We start from the raw sequence: 17,994 nt of genomic DNA, 5'->3' as shown, positions 1-17,994 counted from the left end.
CTCTCTTATCAGGAGTCTGTTGTTCACCAAGACGGAGTTCCCCTGGAAGGAGGACTGTCTGAGAAGAAGGCAGGAGGGAGGGGGCATGGGAGAGGAGGCTGAAGGCCGAGGAGTTTCGGAAGGAGGACTGACTGGGGTGGGAAATCTGGAGGGAGGACTAGAAGGGGGAAGACACAAAGGGTAGCCTAAGGACAGGGAAGAGAAAAGAAGAGTTCGCAGATGGAAGAAGGATGCCAGGCTGGGAAGATGGATGGAGGATCATGACTGGAGGGAAGGAGATTTAGAGCAAAGTAATCCCATGCCACCTCTAACATAACTACTGATAACGACATGCCATTAGCACGGGTCTGGTACACAGCAGAAACTCGATCCACAATATTTAATGTTTTCTTTTCAATTGATGGGATGACTTCCCTATGCACCAAATGTGCGCATTGACTGGTTCACCCATTTGTTATGGTGGGGCCTGGGTGATGCTGGGGACACGGTGGTGACTGAGACAGCCCAGATCCTACCCTCAGGTGGTGCATCATCCAGTGGAGAGACAGACTTGTCTGGGGTCAGTGATGACCCAGAGTAGGTGGGGCTGGGGTGGGGAAGTCCAGGAAGGGGGGCATCCTCCAGTGAGCCAGAGGGTCAGGAAGGCGGGTCTTCTGAGCTGACTTCTCAAGCCTCATCCTGGCCTGGAGGTTGTAGGCAGAACGAATATCTCTCCACCTTTGCTCCCTGCCCTCCTGTTCCCCAGCTCCTCAGTGTCACCCAGACTTGTGACCCTGCAGCTGAGGGCAAGTGATTGGAGGGTGCACCTAAACAAGGTCTCTCGAAACACTCAGACTTACACACCATGAAGGCTTTCCTGAAGCCTGGAAAAACAGGCCAGTGTAGGGAGCTTACTCTCTGAGGCTTGCTGCTGTATGTCACCTAGTCCATCTGTGGGTTGGCTCCAGAGCTACAGCTCTGAATAAAGAAGCTCAAAGGGGTGTCTGGGTGGCTCAGTCGGCTAAGCATCTGCCTTCAGCTCAGGTCATGATCCCAGGGTCCTGGGATCAAACCCTGCATCAGGCTCCCCGCTGAGCAGGGAGCCTGCTTCTCCCCCTGCCTCAGTGCTTTCTCTCTCTCTCTTTCTCTTACACTTGCTCTCTCTCAAGTAAGCAAATAAAAATTTTTTTTTTTAAGAAAGCCAGGAAGAACCTCAGTCAGTGAAGATCTCCAAATGAACAAGAATGCCTTGAAGGCATAATTCGAGCTAATAATATTGGGAAATACTGGAGTCTCTCGGACTGCATCCTGAATGCCTCTCCCACTGATGCTGATTAGTCTGAGATCCAAGAGGATAAGCAACAGAGGGACAACTCCATCTCCAGTGACAAAGGCAAGCTAGGGAATGTATGGACCGACTATCCAGGCCCGATCCTGAATAATCACTCGGCTTCCATCTTGGCCAACAGTTTTGTTAACACCCTGAGACGGGAAGTCAGAGATATGATCATAAACATAATGGTAGGGGTTCCTGGCTGGCTCAGTCGGGAGAGCAGGAGACTGGATCTCCGGATCGTGAGTTCTAGCTCCACGTTAGGTGTAGCGATGACTTAAATGAATAATTGATAACTTAAAACCAAAACGCCATAGGTGCCTGGGTGACTCAGTGGGTTAAGCGTCTGCCTTTGGCTCAGGTCATGATCCCAGGGTCCTGGGATCAAGCCCCGCAGCGGGCTTCCCACCCAGTGGGCAGTCTGCTTCTCCCTCTGCCCCTCCCTCCATCATGCTGATGCGCGCATGTGCAAAAATAAATAAACAAACTCTTCCAAAAAAAAAAAATCTTTAAAAACCTCATGACGTCAGCTGGGAAATGCCTTGACTGCAGAATCCCATGAGGCAGTGCAACACCATTAGGATGCCATGGCAGAGCAAGTCAAAGCCAAGAATGTCACTTAAGGTCCCGCAACTTAAACACTCAGGGATGGAAAAAGCCCATCCTATCAGGGTCATCAGATACTGCCAACCCTAATCTTGACAGAGGCATTTGTAGGGACTGTAAAGAAAAGGGACACTAAATTCGAGGGGTAAGATTTCGTCTCCCCAAGGATTCTCTCCTGGCACGCTTTCTCCTCTGTGCCTATAAATACCCCTCAAGCCACAGGGGGAAAAGATTATCCCCATTACTGGGTATCCTGCCCCATTTTAGACATGGGCCACACCATCCCCATAAATATCCACCCCCCTCCCCTTTCCCCCTGCCCCAGTACACAGCAATGATTATGATGAATCCCACAGTTCACCATGTGCTTACGCTTGTCTAAGTCACTCTGTGACTCACAGGCCCCCTTACTACCCAGCACGGTTTATACCCAAACTCCTCCATGAAATCTTTCAGGAAGGGTTATTCTTTCAATCCAGAATGTCAAGATTTCATGTTCACATGAGAGCCTATGTCTGGAAGTCCCAGACTGCTCTGATCCATCTAACAACTTACCCTTCCTACTCCCCTGCTCCCTCCCTCTCCCCCCAAAACCCCATCAACCTTTCCCTCAGCCCACATATTCTAGACACAGCTGCCCCGCATTTGGATTCTCTTTGGGCCCCAACAACATAGGGCGAATCTTGGAGGCTGACCCTCTCTCAAAGTGGAAATGGAAACTTCTTGCTCTTCCTGAAACTGACTTCAGGTGCCTCCATCCATCACCTGGGGTCTCCTAATCCCAGCTCCTGGCCCTTGCAGCACTCCTGCCTTGCCCATCTAGAACTCCAGACTACCATGGGGGATATGGTTAGTCCAAGACCCGAAGGCCATAAATAAAATAGTCAAACCTAGGTTCCCGAGAGTTCCCACTCCACACACGTCCTGGCCTTTCTCTACCTTCCAGCACCCCCCACTTTAACACCTCCTCTACACATTCATATCCCTCTACGTCTGGTTCATCATCTTTTTGTTTTCACCTGGGAAAGTCAACAATACACGGGGACAGGTGGGCTCAAGGGTTCACTGAAGCCCCTGCTTAATTTTCCCGGACGCTGAAGGCTAATTTGCAGGACGTGGTTTTCCCTTGCAATATCCCTTGAATCCAAAATGTGGATGATCCCTTGCTGAACTCACTCTCTGCCAATACCTACCCCAAGCCCTTGCTCACAGGGACACAGGTATCTAGGGAAGGATTATAATCACGTAGGTCACAAGGACGCCATCTAGGACATGACTTCGCACCTGAAGGCTAACTTTATCCATGGAATGAATTTATCCGATCGTTAATTTCACTTTCGCCCAAGACTAAAACGTGACTCCAGTGGTTTCTGGGCCTGTTATGGGTTCAATTCTGTCTCCCCCCACCAAAAAAAAAAAAAGTTTGCTGAAATCTTATCCCCCAATTCCTCGGAATGTGACCTGATTTGGAAACAGGATGGTTGCAGATGGACTGAGCACCGTCCCCTCAAAGACCTCTCCCAAATCACCACTTGATCGTCACAACAAAACTCTCCCTATCCCTACCATTAGTGAATCAGGATTTATGTGTTCCTTTCACAACTTCCCTAACGGCCCCTGCAGGGGACTCAGTCTCCGGAAACTTTCATGTGGTAAATGACACAGTAACAGCCCTAATGGCAGGAACCACCTCCTCACTGAACTCACCCAGATTTTCCAGCTATCAAAATATTGCCGATCCCAAGTCAACCGGTGCTGCTCACAATTTCTCTTGGTATCAGTGGCATCACCCGTCTTGTGACTCATTTCATGGTCCCAGCCCCATCCCCGCATCTTCTCCTTGGTTCCCACCCCACCCTTTTAAAAATTTATTTATTTATTTTTATTTTTTTAAAAGATTTTATCTATTTGACAGATCATAAATAGGCAGAGAAGCAGGCAGAGAGAGGAGGAAGCAGATTCCCCGCTGAGCAGAGAGCCCGATACGGGGGTCGATCCCAGGACCCTGGGTATCATGACCTGAGCCGAAAGCAGAGGCTTTAACCCACTGAGCCACCCAGGTGCCACCCCCTTTTTAAAAAAAAGATTTTATTTATTTGAGAGGGAGAGAAGCAGATACTACCCCTGAGCAGGGAGCATGACACAGGACTCGATCCCAGGACCCCAGGATCACAACCTGAGCTGAAGGCAGAAGTTTAACGGACTGAGCCTCTCAGGCACACCTGGTTTTCCGCCTTTAATCAGCGTTTTAAAAAACAACCAAAAGTAAATAAATAACAACCAAAAAACCAGGAACCAGAATCAAAAAAATGAAAGCAAAACCCACAACATTTATTTTCTGACCCCTCAAATAAATTAGACAATTATTTTCATGAGTCTTGGGATTGCCCCAATGATGTGTATTTTATGGGTAAAGATTTGCAGACTGGCATCTACTTACCAGAAGCTGACTGGCTTCTGTTATCTTGCCAAGCCTGTAAGTCCTTTTCAGGGTCTTGATTCCCCTTCATTCTATCAATGTCTAAACTTCACTATTTCTTGACTCAAACCCCCATCAAATTCCCCCCCCAAACATGAGAGACCTGTACATCCTGTGAAGACTGGAAGTCACCACCCAGACACAGGAACCAGGATGACCCTGAGCCTCCCTTTCATTAGCATTCAAAGGAGGCTTGGAACAAGGAGCCAAATGTTCAGCAGTAAGCTCCGAGGATTCCACACCACCTCCAACCATGTTTGGGCAACTCTTGTATCAGGTTAGGGACATCGAAGGGAAGGACTTGTAGCCTGTGGTTTGAAACACCTGCTGCATGTTCATTTCCGGGGACGACTCAGACATCATGATCATCAGTAAGAACATCAAGAGGCCACCGAGGAAACCTGCAGAATTAGAACCACTGTTCTGACTCCACCAACCAACCATCTCTCTGTACCTCCTTCTGGGAGCCCTGGCAACTGGCTGCCCTCAGGCCTCTGATCCTGTTGTTACTCTCTTATTCACCCAGTAATAATTCTCTTTTTATTTATCTTCCTAGGAATACCCATCCGCGAATGCCCAGTGACCAACACCTAAATCCGTTCTAGATCCAACATTTTATGCAAGAGATGGTTCAGGCAGCTCTGCACGAACAGCAGAGATGGAAAAAAAAAAAAAAAATCAACCCTGACATCACCCCAGACACGAACTACTAAGAAAATCTTGTTGGAGAGCAAGCTCCCCAGATCCACCTATCAGAAATCCCAACCATCTCCCCACTGTTGGAAAATTAAGACTGTTTAAGGACAATCTTGTCTGTCTTAAACAAGAGGAGAAGTGAATAATTTGTCTCTACTTAAAGTCCAGGCTCATTTTTCTCCTCGGGATTATTTTGGACTTATTTAACAGACCCTTCTGTGGTTCTTTATACGTGGAAAGCACTGAGCAAATATCTCACTCAGTCCTCAGAATGACGGGATAAGTTAGACAGTATTATGACCCCCATTATACAGATAGGGACACTGAGGTACAGAGATTAAGCAAGTTTCCCAAGGTCACACAGCTAGAAAGTTGCAGGGGCTGAGTATCCCTTCAAAACCAGCCCCACCCCCACCCCCCCAGCAGTCTGGTTCCAGAGTCGATGATAATCACTGCCTCTCCAGCTTACGACCAGATGTCTCCTGGTGCCATAAAAGAGAGGATCATAAAAGAGGAAAGTTCTCACGTGATCATCTGGGACCTGGCTATTAGTGAGTCAAGGTCTATCTGAGAAATGGGTATGACTATTGGAGCTAGATCTCTAAGGTTGTAGGGACACACACTCGGCGTAGTGACACACGTTGGCCGCCTGAGGGGGCGCCAGCCCGGCTCACGGAGCCTGGGGAGCCAGAAAGGAACCTTGGAAACCAAAGTCAGGCTCAGACTCTTAGGACCACAGAACGTTGAGAACAGAGCATCTTAGAATGCTGAGAACAAAGCCTCTTAGAACGTTGAACAAAGGCTCCTGGAATCGTAGAATGGTGAACGCAATGCCCCCTACACAATCTGGGAGACAAAAGACGCTCAGATTCTGTTCTGGTCGGATCATAGAATCTTCCACCCAGGCTGGTCTTATAATTCCAGAATTTGGGATATAACCTATCTGACTCTTAGGAGTCAGCCAATATTAAACCAAGCGCGGGCCCCTCCTAAGCTGGTCACACGCCCATGAAGCCCGTCCCGCTTAGAAGCATTATTTTATGGAAGGCTATCGTTCTTGGCTGCCTTCTAGTTTTACAGCTGAGTGTCTGGGAAGCCTTCGTGGAAGAGGAGGCAAAATCAGGGCTCGACTCGAGAACCTTTTCCGCCCCCCGCACACCCTCAGCAGCTCAGGGTCGCTAGGGGTGGGGGGAGAGGGAAGGTTGCCAAACTGTCACGTGGACCCATTCTCTATTTATAGATCACCCCTTCTCCTTTCGTGGGACAGTCCAATGGTAGCCAGAGCTCGCCCGCAGGGGGCGGAACCAGCTGCGGGATCGGGGAGGCACGGGCCAATGTCGTTGGAGCAAGGGCGGACTTGTTTCATTGTGACGCGAGAGGGGGGCGTGACTAGAGCCCGAAGGCAGCAAGCGGTGGGGCGTGGCAAGGCCGCCCAGAAGCAAAGCGAGTAGGAAGCTGCGAGCATGCGTCGCGTCGGGGGGCGCGGGTGCACCGCCGGGCATCTTCGTAAGGGAGGGTACCAGCCAATAGGCGACGGTTGCTCTGCCGCCGGGGGCGTGGCCATGCAGATAAGGCGCGGGTGGGCGGCCCAATGGGCGGGCGCCTATGCAGATGAGACGGTGACAGCCGGGCCAGCGGGCGGGCGGGCAGGCGGGCTGTTGGGGCGGGGAGGTGGGACCCGGAGAGGGGTGGCCGTGGGGCCCGGCCGGGCTGGGGTGGGGGGCCGCAGCCATGATCCGGGCCTTCTCGTTCCCGGTGAGCCCCGAGCGGGGCCGGCTGCGGGGCTGGCTGGAGGGCAGCCTGGCCGGGCTCTGCGAGTTGCACTGGCTCCGGGAGAGGCAGGAGTACCGCGTGCAGCAAGCGCTGCGGCTGGCCCAGCCCGGAATGGGGGGCGCCGAGGCCGAGGACGAGGAGGACGCCGATGAGGACGAAGATGCGGCGGCAGCGCGCCGGGCCGCAGCGGCCCTGGAGGAGCAGCTGGTGAGGGGCCGCCTGTCCGTCCATCCCTCCGCCCCCATCTGTGTCTGTCTGTCTGTCCGTCTCGGTTGGATGCTCAGACACCCGTTCCGGTGGGGGAGGGGGAAAAGACAGGGGGTGGGACTGGAGACCCTGGAGTATGGGCGCCGGGCGGGATCTGGCCTTCCCACCCCCAAACTGGGGAAGGGGGACAGCATCGCTTCCGCTGGAGCCTCGTGAAATGCACAGGCCCCTTCCCCAAAGAAAATTCTTCTGGGCGCTAAGTATGTGTCAAGCCTGGGCCGAGTATTTGGCATGCGCTGTCTTCTTGAAGCTTGGGGGAGAAAGGGGTGATAGTCCCCATTTTACAGAGCAAGAAGCTGAGGCTCAGAGATGGCAAGCGACTCACCCAAGGTCACACAGCTGGGATCCAAACATGCCCCCCTCTGGCCCCGCCACCAGGGCTCCATCTTCCCTAAGTCCCGGTGTGCTTGGAGATCTCTGGAGGGGGCGGGGTGGGGGGAGGGGATCCTTGGGCTTCCTGAGGGAGGGATCACCGCTGGGAGGAAGCTTGCAGTCCGCGATGGTCTTTACTCTGCGGTGACACTTTCCCTCTTTTCCTAGCTGGTCCCAGCCTAGGTGAGCCCCAGAAGAGGCAGGTCGAGGCAGCATGGGGGTCTGGCTTCTGAACTCCCTGAGTGTTCTAATGGTAGAAAAAGAGGCAGAGGTCTCCAGAATGACTTCAAGAGCATCACCCCTCTCTCCTTCTCTGTCATTCTTTGATTTTGCCCGACCTCTTCCTGGATTTCTCTCACTCTGTCTCCCTACTGCCACATCTCTGACTTTCAGCATCTGTTTCTGTCTTTCTTAATCCTCCGTCTCTCTGTGTCTCTCTGTGTCCGTCTCCCTGGCGTTCTCTTGCTTTTCTGCACCCCTCTCTCTTCCCGCCCCACGTCCCTGTCCCTATCTCTCTCTTCCCCTCCCCCCAGCCTGCCAGGCCCCAGACCCTGGCTCCCTCTGCAGATCCCATCCCCAAGCATGTGTGTGGTCAGAGCTTCCCGTTTGGGGAAACCTGAGCCCGGGCAGCGGGGGAGGGGGCTCTCCCTGCTGCTGACCTCCACTGCCCCCTCCCCAGATGGAGAATGGGGAGGGGGACTGACGCCAGACTCCGGGGCTGCACGCACAGCCCCTCCCCCGACCGGGAGTGAGACCCTGCACATTCTTCTCTGGAAGCAGAAACAGCTGTGGGAGGCCCCACCCCCTCCCAAAGTTAGAGACGCCTTGTGGGGGCCTTCACCAGCTCCCCCCCACACCCCACCCCAAGCTGGCTGGGCTTGGGTAGGCACCTCCCACCGTACGTACAAGGAGAGGGAGAGAGCATGGGGATGGGCGAGCTGTGTCCTTCCTTCCGGTCCCTCAGTCTGCCTCAGTCTCCCCTCGCTGCCCTTCAGCTTCCCTATTCCTGCCGCTGAGTCTCCCCCCTTCTCTGCCCCTCTGTCTACCCCGCCCCCCAGGAGGTGGTAGTGGAGAGGCCTCATTCCCCCACACTCTCCAGGCAAAGCTCCGTCCCAGCGTCAGGGAGGAGGCGGTGGCAGGCAGCGGGAGGAAGGCAGCGGCGCGGAGGGAGGAACAGAAAAGCGCTAAATATAAACGTCTCTGCGGTTGGGGGTTCCTGGGTCCTTCAGAAGAGGGTGTGGGTACCTCCTCTGATCCCGAGCCTCTGTCTTGTGATGCTAACCCCTCCCGCCCCGCACCCCCTGCCAAGGAATACACTCCCTTTGAAGCCAGAAAGATTGAAGCCAGACTCCATTCGTTGCTAATAGGAGTAGCCCGGACGCAGGTAAAGACCGGGGGTATCTCAGAGAAGAGAGGTCAGAATCCTGGATGGGTGTGGGAGTTCCATTCTCTTCCACCAAGAAAAAGCGTCCCCTTCCAGCAAGAAGGACTTAAGTTAGACCTGAAGAAGGACTTCCAAATCGCGCTAAAGAGAACGGGACACAGACTAGGGGCATGTGAGCAGTGGGGAACACAGGTCTGGAAAAGTTTAGGCCATGGGGTCTCCAGGGGTCCTCACCTAAGGTTTCACCCGTTAAACCTATCCAACTGCACGACCACAGGCCTGCTGGCAGAAGGGCTTGCAAAGAAAAGGGGATGGGGATGAGGGGTATTGTGGGTACATGGGGAGCAGGATTCAGACAGAGGTCATTTGAAGAGTCATCACTTTGCACCCGGAAGGGAGGGGGTCAAACTTACCAACAGTGGGAGTGTGCGGACTTGGGGTGGTGTTGGAGAACCCAGGCGTGGGGGAAGAGGAGGCCTCTCCGGTTTGTCCCCCTTACCCCTGCTCTTCCCTACAGAGCAGGAACTGAAATTAGACCCATAGAACTTAGCTCCCCTCCCAGTCTATCCTTTTATGTTTATTTTTAATTACACAAGTAAAACATGACTTTATATTTTGCTGGTTGGAAATTCATAGCTTTCGTGTAAGAATAAAAGCTAGCAATTATTGAGCTTAAAAGGAACCGCTGTTTTAAGTCATATAATCCTCACAACACGCCGTAAGAGAGGCAGCTGAATGAGGCCATGTTACAGACGAGGAGACCAGGGCCCAGAGAGGGGAGTAACTTGCTCAAGGTCACACAGGGTCTCCTCAGAGATCAACGCCAATGTCACGTTGGCATGAGTCCCTCTAGACCAATGGATTTGCTTGTAGGAAGAGCTTACCTGCCAAGAAATGTAGGGTTTTGCTTCGCTTCTTGCCATTGCCAGTCTCTTGGGGTGGTCCCAGAGATAACACCAGCGGGTCTCAAAGTGTGGCTGCTGGGCTAAGCAGTGTCACCCCAGAACTTTTAAGTTATGCCGATTCTTGGGCTCCAGGCTGGAATCAGAAGCTCTAGAAGTGGGACCCAGGCCCTGCAGGTAAATCTGACTCTCGCTCATATGCGACACTTTTCTTTTTCTTGTCAATGCTGTGTCTTAGTGATGGTTCTTTTTTTTTTTTTTAAGATTTTATTTATTCATTTGAGAGAAAGAGAGAGAGAGAGGGCAAGTAAGAGAAAGCAGGGTAAGGGATAGAAGGAGAAGCAGACTCCACACTGAGCAGGGACCCTAATGTGGGGCTCGATCCTGGGACTCCAAGATCATGACCTGAACCAAAGGCAGACGCTTTACCCACTGAGCCATCCAGGTGCCCCCTCTTAGTGATGATTCTGTGTAGAAATTGTGTCCTTCCATTTTGACAGGTATATAGTATTCTGCTATGTACATTCATTTTCATCAAACATTTCCTGAGCACCTGCTTTGTTCCAGGCGCTGTGCTGTTCCCTAGAGGTGGGTGGGGGGAATCCTGACATGAACAAAGCAGATTAAAATCTCTGCCTTCCAGGGATGACTTTTAGTGAGACAGACCCGAGGACAACCTGATGCATGCTTTTGAGCCAAGAGGTTATTACTGCTACGGTGCAGGGAAGCGGGGGGTAAAAAACAGGTCAATGGGTGCAAAATGATGGGGAAGCTATTTTGGAAAGACCGGTCAGGGGAGGGATCGTGTAAGGAAAGATCTGAATGAAGCCAGAGAGGGATCCAGGAAGAAATGCAGGGGGAGCACATCCTTACTGAGGTAGGAACACCGAATAGTCATCCAGGGAGCGTGGCTGGAGCAGAGTGGGGGGGGTGATTAGTGGGGGACATGACATGGGGTACCTGGCCGGGGTCTCCGACATTGTTTTAGCCACCCCTGATTGTGTACAATCCGGCTGCTTTCCTGGGTTCTGCTCCAAGATGACGCCACCCTGAGCATCTCTGCACACCCAGGGCAGGAGCCCAACATGGAATGATTTGTTGACTTTCCTCCCATAAACAAACCCAGATGGGGGCTTCTGTTCTTGGGGTGGGGGGAAGGGGGAGGACAAGGGGCCCAGGAGAGCAGCCACAGGAGTAGGAAGCAGGGAGGGGGGAGTCTGCGAGGGGGGATGGGGGGATCCGGCCAGTCTTTCTGCCCTAAATAGGCAGGGCTGGGCGACTGGCCTCCCAGCTCCTCCCCCCTCCTTCCCTCCCTCCCGCCGTCCAGACAAGCTGCTTTTGTCTGAGGGTCAACCGTCAGCCTGTGGTGGCGGCCACCTCTGGCTTCGCCCTAGACCCACTTGCGACTCTTCCTGGATCTGGCCCTGTTTTTCCAAAATGGGGTTAGGTCCTAGCGTCTTGGAAGCCCCATCTGTGTTGTCTTAGTCCCTCGACCCGTCCCTGGTCACTGTCACTCCCCTAAAAGGGTTTTCACCTTCCTTTATTCTCACCTGATAAGAAATGCTCGTTTTCTGCAGCAAGAAGGATCCAGGATAGACTCAACTGGACTTTCTCATGGGGATGAGGTTCAGGGGCAGACATGGGAGGCTTCCGGGTGGGAATGAAGCAAGGGTGGGAGAAAGATGTTGTTCCCTGGGGCCAGGGAACCGGCTGGGGCTTGCTACTCTAGTATGCTACGGGCTAGACTCATAGAAGGACTTCCTAGGGTGCTCTTCCTGGGGGAAGGACCCAAGGCTTCTACGAGTTGTGGTCAGCCTGTTTTATCCATATGAGGGAAAGAATCAGTCTGCAGCAGGAAGGACTTAAGGAAGACTTACAAAAGGACTTTGTGCTGATGATAAGGGGCAGAGGGAGATGATGGGAGCATCTGAGAAGAGAAAGTCAAGGACTGGGAGGAGCTGGACCAATGGCTAGGGGATCTGCTGGGTCCTGGGGATTTTGAGGGCAAACTCCCCTAACAGTGACACCATGTAAACTGAGACTCGAAGAGGAATGTTCTGATAGGGGTTGAGGGGTTGTGGAGGAAACACCTGACAGAGAGGGGGCGAGGGATGGGAACTTCTGAAGCTTATCCCACCTAAGAAAGGTTAATGTAGCTGCAGCATGAAGGACTTGAGTTAGATAATCACTGGGACTTCTTCTTTTTTTTTTTTTTTTTTTAAAGATTTTATTTATTTATTTGACAGACAGAGATCACTAGTAGGCAGAGAGTCAGGCAGAGAGAGGGGACGGGGAGAAGCAGGCTCCCTGCTGAGCAGAGAGCTCCATGTGGGATTCTCAATCCCAAGACCCTGAGATCATGACCCGACCTGAAAGCAGAGGCTTTAACCCACTGAGCCACCCAGGTGCCCCATCGCTGGGACTTCTAATGGGATGAAGGGACAGAGATCTTGAGGGAGATCCTGGGACCTCGGTACTGCTTTTAGACGTTTGAAATTAGAGCCTCACTGTCAAAGTGAAGCTCTGCCTATCGGGGGGATATATGGGGAGGGGGGCACGCGGCAGAGGATTGGGGATATTCTGACTATCCTGCTCTCCCCATGCCCTCAGGAGGCCTTGCCTGGGCTCATCTGGGACCTGGGCCAGCAGCTGGGAGACCTGAGCCTGGAGTCTGGGGGCCTGGAACAGGAAAGCGGGCGCAGCTCAGGTGAGCATGCGTAGAGGGAGAAGGGTCTGCCTGGGACATCCCCATCTTTCCTACTGCCCCCTACCTCTCAGGTTTCCCTGTCTCTGCCTCTTGGTCTCTTCCTTTCCCCACCCCTGGTTTCCCTGTCCAGGGCCCTGATTGTCTCTCCTCCACTCCCTGGAATCCAGGCTTCTATGAAGACCCCAGCTCCACGGGAGGTCCAGACTCACCCCCCTCTACCTTCTGTGGGGACAGTGGCTTCTCTGGATCTGGCTCCTATGGACGCCTGGGTCCCTCTGAACCCCGAGGCATCTACGCCAGCGAGAGGCCCAAGTCCCTAGGTAAGGTGGGTGGGGTTGGGGCCCTGAGAGGCAGGGAATGGGCAGGAAAAGAATGCTTTTGAGCACAAGCTTCTGAGTCAGACTGACCTGGATTCAAACTCTGGCTGTGACCCTTCCTTCTCATGTGATTTTGAGCATGTTGCTTCTTTCTGGGCCTTTGTTTCTCCTTTTGTTAAAATAGGATTATTAGCAGCACCTGCCTCATAGGGAAGTTCTTCATACTCAATGAGCCTGAGCCCTCACTACCATTGGACTTGGCACTCGGTAGCCACGTAAACAGCAACTCCTGTTGTTCACTTATACAAGTCAGTTTCGGAGCCCCTACTAGGTGCCAGCTTAGGTTTGTTTCAGTGGTGAGGAATACCCAGAGGGAAAGAAAAAAAAAATCCCTGTTTTCATAAAGCTGACTTTGCAGGGGGAGAAACAGATAATATACAAGATAAATAAGATATAGACATATAGGAAGAGAAGAAAGTTAGGGAAGGGAGCTGGGGAGGGCATACCCTTTTGAGTTGGGGAGGAAGTTGCAATTTTAGGACACATGGCTAGGGAGGGTGTCACTGAGACTCTGACATTTGAGTGGCGCCCTGAAGTAAGCGAAGCAGATATCCTCAGGGAAGCGTGTTCCAGGGAATGGCAAGTGCAAAGGCCCTGAGGCTGGAACGTGACTGGCGTGTGCTTCTAAGAGGGCAGCAGAGCCCAAGACCTAGAATTATAGAAGACAGGGATTAGATATGAAGGTCAGAGAGGCAGAGGCGGGCCAGACCCTTCATGGTCTTGTGACGATTTTGTTATGAACCTGATATGCCGGGAAGGCTGAGAGCAGGGTTTTGGATGACAGTGAAGGAGGGCAGGGTAGGCAACTTGCCCCTCCTAGGCCCCTTGAGCAAGGACTTCGAGGGTCCCTCCACTCTCTTCCTTTTTTTATTCTTGCCTCCCTCCCTAGGAGACGCCAGTCCCAGCGCTCCGGAGGCGGTGAGCGCTCGGGCAGCCGTGCCGCGATCATACTCGGCGCCCTACCCGACAGCAGCGGGCTCTGCGGGCCCCGAGGCCTGCTCCTCCGCGGAGCGGCGGGCGCGCGCCGGGCCCTTCCTGACGCCCAGTCCACTGCACGCCGTGGCGCTGCGCAGCCCGCGGCCCTGCGGTCGGCCTCCCGCAGACCCCCCGGACGCCTCGGGGGCGGGGCGGCCCCTGGACGGCTACATCTCGGCGCTCCTGCGCAGGCGCCGCCGCCGGGGGGCGGGCCAGCCCCGGACCAGTCCCGGGGGCGCGGACGGGGGCCCGCGGCGCCAGAACAGCGTGCGCCAGAGGCCGCCGGACGTGTCCCCGCCCCCCGGAGGCGCGCGGCCCGCGCCCGAGCCCCCGGTGGAGCGCGCGGGGGGTCGTCCCGCCAGCCCGGCCGCCCTAGGCCGCGCCTGGGCCTCGCAGTGGGAGTCGGAGACGGCGCCCGAGCCCCCCGCGCCGCCCGCCGCTCCCGAGCCCCCCGACAGCCCGGCCGAGGGGCGCCTGGTGAAGGCACAGTACATCCCGGGCGCGCAGGCCGCCACCCGTGGCCTCCCTGGCCGGGCGGCCCGCCGCAAAGCGCCCCCACTAACCCGCGGCCGCAGCGTGGAGCAGTCCCCACCCCGGGAGCGTCCCCGGGCCGCCGGCCGCCGCGGACGCATGACGGAGGCCTCGGGCCGCCGGGGCTCGCCCAGGGCTCGCAAGGCCGCGCGCTCCCAGTCCGAGACCAGCCTGTTGGGCCGCGCGGCCGCGGTTCCTCCCGGGCCCCCCAAGTACCCCACGGCCGAACGGGAAGAGCCTCGGCCGCCGCGGCCCCGCCGCGGCCCCGCGCCCACGCTCGCGGCCCAGGCCGCGGGGTCCTGCCGCCGTTGGCGCTCCACGGCCGAGATCGACGCTGCGGACGGGCGCCGCGGCCGTCCCCGAGCCCCCGCGGCCCGCGGCCCGGTGCCCGGCCCATCCCCGTCCGCTCCTCAGCGCCGTCTTCTCTATGGCTGCGCGGGCAGCGACTCGGAGTGCTCGGCCGGGCGCCTGGGGCCGCTTGGACGCCGGGGGCCCGCAGGTGGTGTGGGCGGCGGCTATGGGGAGAGTGAATCGAGCGCCAGCGAGGGGGAGTCGCCGGCCTTCAGCTCCGCATCCAGCGACTCAGACGGCAGCGGTGGTCTGGTGTGGCCGCAGCAGCTGGTGGCAGCCACCGCGGCCTCTGGGGCAGGGGGTGGTGCAGGTGGAGGGGCGCCTGCGGGCCCCGCCAAAGTCTTTGTGAAGATCAAGGCTTCCCACGCACTCAAGAAAAAGATACTGCGTTTCCGTTCGGGTTCTCTCAAGGTCATGACTACAGTGTGAGTTTGGGAGTTTGCTTGGGCTCCCCCTTCATGGCCTCTGCACCACCACACTCCCAATCACTGACCCTTCCATACCTCCCTTCCAAAGACCACCATTTTCTCTGCTTCCAAAGACCCTTCCTCACTGCCCCCATTCACTGCAAGTCTTGGTTGAAAAGGCTCCCCCTCCACCATAGGGAGGAATGGGGGAGGAGCCCTGTTTGACCCAGTTCAGCTGCTGGCTCTGCAGCCTTTGGGCAAGAAAGTTCCCTTTGTCTGGGCCTCACTTTCCTCATCTGTACTATGGGTGTACTATGGTATGCAGAAGGGGTAATTCAGTTTGAATTTCCCCATTTTAGTTTAGACACTTAGTCCGTTTGTTCCCGTTCGCTTCCGTCACTGAACCCTCTTATTCCTCCTTTCCATGCCCAGATACAGTGTCCTCCTCCCACTCCCCATTCACAAAGTGCCCCCTGTCCATGTCCCTGGATTCTTAGGATATCCCCTTGGCACCATGGTCAGAGACTCTGTGTCTGACTCAGGTGGTGCCTGCAGAGTGCCCTGGGAAAGGAAGGAGCACTGACTTTGGGGTTTTGAGGGTCAAGTAGGAGGTGGTAACACCTGGAAAGAAAGACTTTTCACCTCTATCCCTGGACAATTATGGAGGATTAAGAGGTAGAAGAGGAAAGGAAGATGACTTCTATCTCATGCCCCCTTTCTCCCCTGCTGAGAGGGAGTGTGGGGAGCCCAGGAAGACCCTCAACTGTTCCAATCCAGTATTTTTTTTTCTTTTTTAAAAATTACTGTATTTATTATGACGATGGTGACTCCCCAGTGCACAGGGGGGCCAGACTCTGTGTGTTTCTCTAACCTCTTTGTAAATAAATGCACAGTGTTACATATGTGGCAGACTCTTCTTCTGTGGTAAAATGAGAGAAATGGTTTTCCTTTGGACTAACATTTAGTGAGCAACTACTGTTTGCTTTGAATATAGTAGTGTCCAGAACCAGATGGCAGATCTCAGGGTGGGTCTCAACCTAATTTTCCTGTCATAGGCTATAAAGAATCTGATCTTTGATTGAGTTGTGTTTGGGCATAAACATGGTTTCATAAAAATACGGGTAAAGGGACAACCCCAAATCCCTTCTTTCAGAAGTTATCATAATTAGTTTGTTGCATATTCTTGCATGTTTTCCTTTATGCATTTGCAAATATATATGAATCTAAGTAACTATACAAATGCATAACTATTATATACATATACATATTTTTATATATATGTGTATATATATATATACACATATATAAATTGAGCTATATATTTGCCTTGTGTATCACTGTTATTTTGGTGGTGTTGAGTCATCTGTGTCCGGAGATTTTTTTTTCTTTAAAGATTTTATTTATTTCTTTGACAGTCAGAGGTCACAAGCAGGCAGAGAGGCAGGCAGAGAGAGAGAGGAGGAAGCAGGCTCCTCACGGAGCAGAGATCCCGATGTGGGGCTCGATCCCAGGACCCTGGGATCATGACCTGAGCTGAAGGCAGAGGCTTTAACCCACTGAGCCACCCAGGCACCCCATGTGTCCAGAAATTTCTTTATGGGAAGGATTTCAGTTAAGAGTTGGATTTTTATAGGCATGTCTTGGTGGCTTAGTTGATTGTCCGACTCTTGATTTCAGTTTGGGTCATAATCTCAGTGTTGTGAGATTGAGCCCCTTGTTGGGCTCCACACTGGGCATGGAGTCTGCTTAAGATTCCCCTTCCCCCTCTTCCCCTCTCCCCACTCCCTGCTCCTGTTCCATCTCTCCCTTTTTAAAAAAAAAAAAAATTGGTTGGGGCGCCTGGGTGGCTCAGTGGGTTAAAGCCTCTGCCTTCGGCTCTGGTCATGATCTCAGGGTCCCGGGATTGAGCCCCACATCGGGCTCTCTGCTTGGCAGGGAGCCTGCTTCCTCCTCTCTCCGCCTGCCTGTCTGCCTACTTGTGATCTCTGTTTGTCAAATAAATAAATAAAATCTTTAAAAAAAAAATTGGATTTCTTTGATGGTTACAGGACTATTTAGCTTTTCTATTTCTTCCTGTGTCAGTTTTACTAAGTTGTATTCTTCTAGGAATTTGTCCATTCACCTAAATTTAGATGACATATTTTCTGTTACTGTGTTATTATTTTTTAAAAATATTTTATTTATTTATTAGAGAGACAGAGATAGCAAGAGAGAGCAAGAGCTGGGAGGAGAGGGAGAAGCAGGCTTCCCGCCGAGTAGGGAGCCAGACGTGGGGCTCCATCCCACAACCCCGGGATCATGACTGGAGGTGAAGACAGACACTTAACTGACTGAGACACCCAGCTGTTCCTAAAGATTTCATTTTTAAGTAATCTCTACCCCTAGTGTGGTGCCTGAACTCACAGCCCTGAATCAAGAGTCGAGTGCTCTATCAATGATGCCAGGTCCCCCATCACTGTATTATCAATGGCTGCTTTAGCATCCACTGTGGGATTGTCCGCTCTCCCAGTTCTTTTGCTGTTGGGGACTTCGCAGCAGTAATGTCCTTGTACCTACCTCTGTGCCTATATGTGTGTATTTCCAGAGGCTCCACTCTAAGAAATAGAATTGCTTGCTCATTATAATATATTCATTTAAAAACTTTTAATCGACACTGCCACACTTCCTTCCACTAAGCGTGCCCTCAGCTGACATTTCCAAAGGCAATTTCTGAGATGCCCATTTTTCCATCAGTTCACCAGACATTTTTGCCAGTCTTATGGGGGAAAACTGTGTTCTCTTTTAACTACCACGTCTCCCTCCCCGTTTCCATGAGGCAACACATTTGTATCTCTTTTAGGGCACTTTTAATTCTA

At 53.3% G+C, this 17,994-nt stretch overlaps 1 protein-coding gene across 2 annotated transcripts; it reads left to right on the top strand.

The window, feature by feature from the left end:
* The first annotated feature begins 6,519 nt into the window (after positions 1–6,519).
* On the top strand, positions 6,520–16,039 carry DACT3 (dishevelled binding antagonist of beta catenin 3). 2 transcript variants are annotated; one of them, XM_032326172.1, is made up of 4 exons: positions 6,520–7,073; positions 12,402–12,498; positions 12,666–12,818; positions 13,765–16,039. In XM_032326172.1, exons 1-4 carry the CDS (start codon positions 6,825–6,827, stop codon positions 15,159–15,161), a joined length of 1,896 nt encoding a protein of 631 aa, XP_032182063.1. In that variant the 5' UTR covers positions 6,520–6,824; the 3' UTR covers positions 15,162–16,039. The 2 variants fall into 2 exon arrangements, with proteins under 2 accessions (XP_032182063.1, XP_032182064.1); XM_032326173.1 differs by lacking the exon at positions 6,520–7,073 and adding an exon at positions 10,542–10,668.
* Positions 16,040–17,994: the final 1,955 nt, after the last annotated feature.

This window comes from Mustela erminea, chromosome 19 (genome assembly GCF_009829155.1).
Source record: "Mustela erminea isolate mMusErm1 chromosome 19, mMusErm1.Pri, whole genome shotgun sequence".
Classification (NCBI taxonomy): Eukaryota; Metazoa; Chordata; class Mammalia; order Carnivora; family Mustelidae; genus Mustela; species Mustela erminea.
The sequence above is the reverse complement of the archived record's forward strand: the minus strand, read 5'-3'. Positions and strand labels throughout refer to the sequence as shown.